General features: G+C 34.9%; 2 protein-coding genes across 3 annotated transcripts in view; one reads left to right on the plus strand and one right to left on the minus strand.

Moving 5' to 3' along the window:
• LOC135210114 (uncharacterized) overlaps positions 1–5,999 on the minus strand; it is a 163,910-nt gene that overhangs the window by 93,855 nt on the left and 64,056 nt on the right. The window lies entirely within an intron of this gene.
• Positions 1–5,999, plus strand: part of LOC135209908 (vascular endothelial growth factor receptor kdr-like) — a 40,502-nt gene that overhangs the window by 31,261 nt on the left and 3,242 nt on the right. Inside the window, exons 20-24 of the mRNA XM_064242648.1 lie at positions 3,105–3,280; positions 3,878–4,000; positions 4,591–4,802; positions 4,918–5,023; positions 5,899–5,996. Coding sequence (XP_064098718.1) covers positions 3,105–3,280; positions 3,878–4,000; positions 4,591–4,802; positions 4,918–5,023; positions 5,899–5,996 — 715 coding nt within the window. The remainder of the gene's footprint in view (positions 1–3,104; positions 3,281–3,877; positions 4,001–4,590; positions 4,803–4,917; positions 5,024–5,898; positions 5,997–5,999) is intronic.

A 5,999-nucleotide genomic window follows, 5' to 3' on the forward strand; every position in this document is an offset into this window, starting at 1 on the left:
AAACTACGAGTTGCTTCCCTATTATGTCAACACTTTGAGATTGGAGGGTCTGCGAGATCCATTTGCTTTCCTAATTCTGTCAAAGTGTTTGATAAGCGAGCTCAAATCTTCATTTATGTTTTGAGAATCTGTCATCATATGTGATAAGCCTTCTGCGCTGTGTCTATCGAGTAGAGTACGTGTCTTTTTTTAACAGACTGGACTCATATGTGTATGTCTTTGCCGAGAATCACATGCGGATTGCACATTTTGTGAGTAAGATTGCGTAAGATTTCGGAGCTTCTAGAAGCATTATTGTCTCAGAACGTTTTGTCATCTGCCCTGTCCAGTTTCCGTAAGGAAAAGAGATTCATTATATTTTAGGACCGCGAGGCGTTCAGACATCTCCCTCTCTCTCTCTCTCTCCCGCGACATCCTTCAGATTATATTAACGTAACGTAAACTGGTCACTTGTAATTTGTGAATTTCAGATTTGATATTTCTTAGAATTTATTTAGTGTTATTTAGTGTTTTTGTGGAATCTGAACAAACATTGTTTCGTAACGGCGCCTGGTTTTTGGTAAAGTGAAACAAGCCTGCAGCAAAGAAAGAAATTGGTATACCAAAAAGGTAAAGTGTGTTATATTTTTATTAGTTGCAACAAATAACTAATAACGGATAGGAACTGTGGTTAACTAATAACAGATGGTTGCGAAGGTTTGGTAAAAACTGATGATTATAATGTTTTGAGTGAAAAAAATTTACACTTTTACATATTGCGTATTTTTGTGTTTTGTGTTTGTTCCATTGCTTGTGCACTTGTTCATTTTCTTATTGAAGTGTGCCTTTTTATTTTATATTTTCATTTGCATTCACAATTTAATTGACTTAGTTATTTTCATTGCTTAATCATTGCACATTTAATTATATCTAACACTTGTGAATTAATTTGCATTTACTTAGAATTCTTTTCAAGTTTTATTATTGTTTAGCACTTGTGAATTAATTTCAAATTTTCAATTATTGCCTAACACTTTTGAATTTCAATTGATTTAATTTTCTTGAATTTTGTGATAAATTAATTTTGATTTAATTATACTTATTTGATTCAAGAATTAATCAAACTTTACTTTGTTTTCAAGTAACAGTAATTTTCCCTGATATTGTGAATTTTACTTATAAATTTGGAATTTAATAATAAATTTTTGTAATTAAAATTTTTATAAGTATTTCATTTCTAACCAGTATATTTGCATTTACTTATGATTATGATTATGTTAGGTAGAATCATAATGTGGTAATTGATTTGCTTTCCTTCAATTTACTTGAAGTGACTTAGAACTAGGGAAGTACGTAGACTTCTGAAATCAGGAAAATACTTAGACTTTTAAAGTTGTTAATGGAGTGATGCCTTTGATTAATTTAATTACGTACAAGATTACCTCACACCTGTTTTGATGAACTTAGTCTGATTTTCTGCAATACTGGTAAGTTGTTAAGGGATCACTTTAGAGTATTCAGTCGTTTAGTACCTGTTATGAGGGTTCAGGTGTCTGGCTTTTGGTGAGGTAATAATTGATGAATGGTAACCAGATACTTGCCACTTCGTAACAATATATATATATATATTATATATATATATATATATATATATATATATATAATATATTATATATCATATAATCATAATATACATATCATATCTATCCATATATATCATATATATGTTTTAATATACATACATATATATATATATATATATATATAATATATATATATATATATATATATATATATATATATTAATATATATATATATGATATGCAAGTATCATATGAGGTGTCATTTGTCGGAAGGGTGAGCTGGATATAATCTTTTAAGTATATAATCTCATTATTACTTGATACAATCTTAAGGTTGGAATTCACACCTGCAGGACGAACACAAACAAACAAAAACGCACATGCTTGCCATCGATAAATGTAGACGTATGCCGAGCAGTTAAAATCATGCAAAAAAATACGATTATTTGATCCAATGATTTTTGTCGGTTGTGACCAAACAAACGTCCAACCATAAGGAAGAATCGACTCCCATAATAACCCCTATGACAAGTCAAGACCTATGCCCCCATTATACCTAAGAGGGTAATGGCGCCAATTCTGACACCAGCCACACTCTCAGCTCTATTACAATATGTCTCCTTTCCGTCTGCCTCCTTCTTGCTGTTGTCCTCCATCTTATAACTGTCTCTTTGTTTCTCCTCCTTCAGTGTCTTCTAGGCCTATGGAGGTCTTTCTCGTCTCAACTTATGCCTTCTTTATTTCTTCATTCTTAATTTGAGTTACGTAAGGTCCTACACGATCTGAAGCTAGTTGTCTTTGTAATAATAAGAATTTGGAATGCGGCTGTTGATATTACAATTATAATTAAGGAGTAGTAGATATGCTGTTATTTGATAGATAAGGCTTTTATTGGTAGATAGCTAAATCCCATTATTACAAGAGAGCCCCACGAAAACCAAGTTAATTCTTCTGTCTGTAACAGCAAGTAATAATATTATTACAACAAAAGTTGAACAGACGGGTTTTCTCGTCTCCATGATGAGAAAATAAACCTACAGAATAGATTCAGTTATATTATTTTCCTAGAAGGAGAAATTAGAGAGAGGGAGCAGAAGTTATAAACGTGTGCTTGAAAGGGTGGGAGTGAAGGATGGAGGGTAAAATATTGGGGGAAGACGTGTGCGTCTGGCGGCACAGTTCCAGTGTTACCAGATCACATCCAGCCCTTGTGGCTGAAAGGTGTTTACTTATATCTGTGGCCGACTGTACATCATCTATTACATATTAGGGCATGAACACTGGATACCACAATCTAATTCTGCATACTCAAACACAAAGAGTAACCAATTTAATCAGTACTGAAGAATTCTCTGCTATTTTCTATTTTCCCTAAACTCGTAACCTGGTTGATTGAAAAAGGAGCGCCGTTACTCTTTAGGATGGTTAATCAATTAATATTTTCTGGCAGTGCCCAAACTTGATTTAGGCAACCATGCTTATTTTAATCGAAACTAAATATAAAAAACAGAAACTTTATCACCCTTCTCCACACTTAACAGGACCAAGAAATCACAACAAGAAGCAGCAGTCATTAAAAGTGATTGACTCCCTGGGAAACTATTTCATATATGATAAGAGCACAATTCCCGGAGTGACGTCACCTTTCACGACTGTCGACCTTATTTGTTGGTCTTGGCAAGTGGCCGAGGGCATGGACTACTTGACCCACAGAAAGGTAGGGTTAAACTTAGTTGTTATCCTTTTTCCCTTATTTCCTTCTCCGAGGGTTGTCTATTATTTCAAGCTCTCTCTCCGATCTGTCTGTTAGCAGGCCCATGTGGCTGGATGGGTAGAATTTCACTCTATAGTATTTGGGATCAACAACAAACAAGTGACATGAAGTCAATGCTGAAGTCATCAGTATTTGCTCCCAGCTGATGTTTTAGCTAAGGATTATTGTCTTAGTAATTTTCTTTGCTCTCCAGAGATGCATGTGGGTACGGATCCCAAGGAACAAAGAGCTTCAGAGGGTCCATCTTGGTCTTTAAGGAGCCTGTGTCACCTCGGAAGAGGTTTTAACTCACTTATCCTGCCTTTGTTTATCTCCATCACAGACAAATGGCCTAGGAGAAGACCTTATTGTGATTTTCATGACGTCACATCAGTCAGACCTGAAAATTCTAAATATGCCTCTGAATACACTAGATATATCACATTTAGTATGATACTTTAAGAGATTTGTGCTCGATGTAACTAATTACTTTGTAATTATCGTTTTGTATACCTACTAACTTTTGATAATCCACTTTTGATCCTTTATTCATTCTATTAGGTTTTACATGGAGATTTAGCAGCAAGAAACCTGCTTCTGGCCGAGGCCAATGTTGTGAAGATCAGTGACTTTGGCTTCTCAAGAGACATCTATAAGGATGACATATACCTTAAACAAACCTGTGTAAGTTTTAAGATAACTGACAAGTGATGTATTTATCAGTAGCCTAATGATTAGTAGTCTGTGCAAAAGTGATTTAAAAGCTGACACTCTACTGCCCCTGTGATTTATTGATGAGTGATCTATATTCATGTGAAATATTGATTAGTGGTATAATCCTCATGTGATATACTGAGCAGTCATTCATGGATCATTAATGATTAAATTATGAATCAGTCCTACTGAGCACTGATCTGATCTCTTGACCGATGATCCACCCATTAGATGACTGCTGTTCAGAAGTCTACTGAGGACTGAACTATTGCTTAATCATGAATTGCTCAACAGTTGGTCAGTGTGCTAATAATCTGAGATCTACAGATAAAGAGTCGAATTATTTGACCCCCTCCTCCTGTTACAATTCTTATTAGCAAGGTGTCCTATTTTAAAAGTTTATCTACTCTAGCTAATAATACCCTTCAGAATTTTCATTACAAACAATACGTATACTGTCAGTCTAAAATCTCATCTTTATTACCAAGAGAGACAACTCACGTTTTTTAGATACTAAAAATGGTATCTTCATCTAGTTCTGTCATATTATCTTCTCACAGGGCCCCATGCCAGTGAAGTGGATGTCAATCGAGGCCATTCGCGACACAATATTCTCCGTCCAGAGCGACATCTGGTCTTTTGGCGTGACTCTATGGGAACTCTTCAGTTTGGGGTCTACACCATATCCAGGTGTCAAAATGGACAACACATTCGTACAGAGTCTACAGGATGGATACCGAATGGAGAAACCTGAATACGCAAACACTGACCTGTAAGCACAAGTTCAAATGATAGTATTATTTTTTTGGTGTGTACTGTTAAAATTGATTATCCTTGCTTCCATATTTCATTGGTTAAAATAAACTGTGATCGATATGTTCTGACAGGTATAAAATCATGTGTCAGTGCTGGGAGTCTCTCCCTAAAGATCGGCCTTCCTTTCGACATTTGGCCGACGAGCTCAGCAAGATGCTATTGCCCGAGACAACTCAGGTGAGGACTGAGGACTGAAATTCAGTATCTTTCTCCAAGATCCCTTTCATTATGCCATGGTGGATTGGATGGTTTGCTAAAAATAACTGATTTCAACTCTTTCAAACAATGAACCATTGACAAAATCTCCCATATTTTCAAAGTTGCTTCACACACCAGCTAAAAGCTCTGTCAACAATTTTGATGCCACTCAGAAGTACCACTGTCCAATCAACTCAATCCGATTTCATTTTTTACCCAGGCTCTGATTAGCATAATAACTCTGTCCTTTGGCATCAGAGTTATGGGTACTAGAAGAATTGTTTCATGTGGTTGATGATACCAATATAACTCACAGTATAAGTTTCAACTCCAGATGAGAGATCCAGTTAGGATACCTTCTATCATTTTCCAGGCATAGAAATTTTGATGAAAGCTATAATAGTTGTCAGTGATAAGAGAAAATAACAAATAAGCAAGATAAAATTTGCATAATTTGCTCAAAAGAGTACAGTAACAAATAAATGCATTAAAACTCATTTGAACTAAAACCAAAGAAATGAACTGTAGGTGATTCGATGACCTCTAACTATTTCTAAGCAGTCACTTATTTGAGAAAAGCTCAACATACTTATAAATTTTTTGCCTATGCCTAAGGTTTTTTTTTATATAGATTTCATACATAAACATGGAATCTCAAACAGACTTACACTTGGATAGTTCTGTTATTTATTTACATTGCAGTTGTCATGAAATCATGTAAGAAAATATACATAGTTAATAATGTACTTAGTTCTAAAACATTTGGCAGCAATCAATATTATTTTACGTACTAGTAAATATAGTGGCTCATGAAATCTTCCACAACATTGCTAATGAAAAACACTCTTCCATAGTACTACAACACCAAGAATGGAGAGTACTTGAACATGAATAAGGAGCGTTTCAGACACGAGACAGATTACTTGGAGATGTTGGCATCACCTGACATCAGGCA

This window comes from Macrobrachium nipponense, chromosome 39, assembly GCF_015104395.2.
Source record: "Macrobrachium nipponense isolate FS-2020 chromosome 39, ASM1510439v2, whole genome shotgun sequence".
Lineage (NCBI taxonomy): Eukaryota > Metazoa > Arthropoda > Malacostraca > Decapoda > Palaemonidae > Macrobrachium > Macrobrachium nipponense.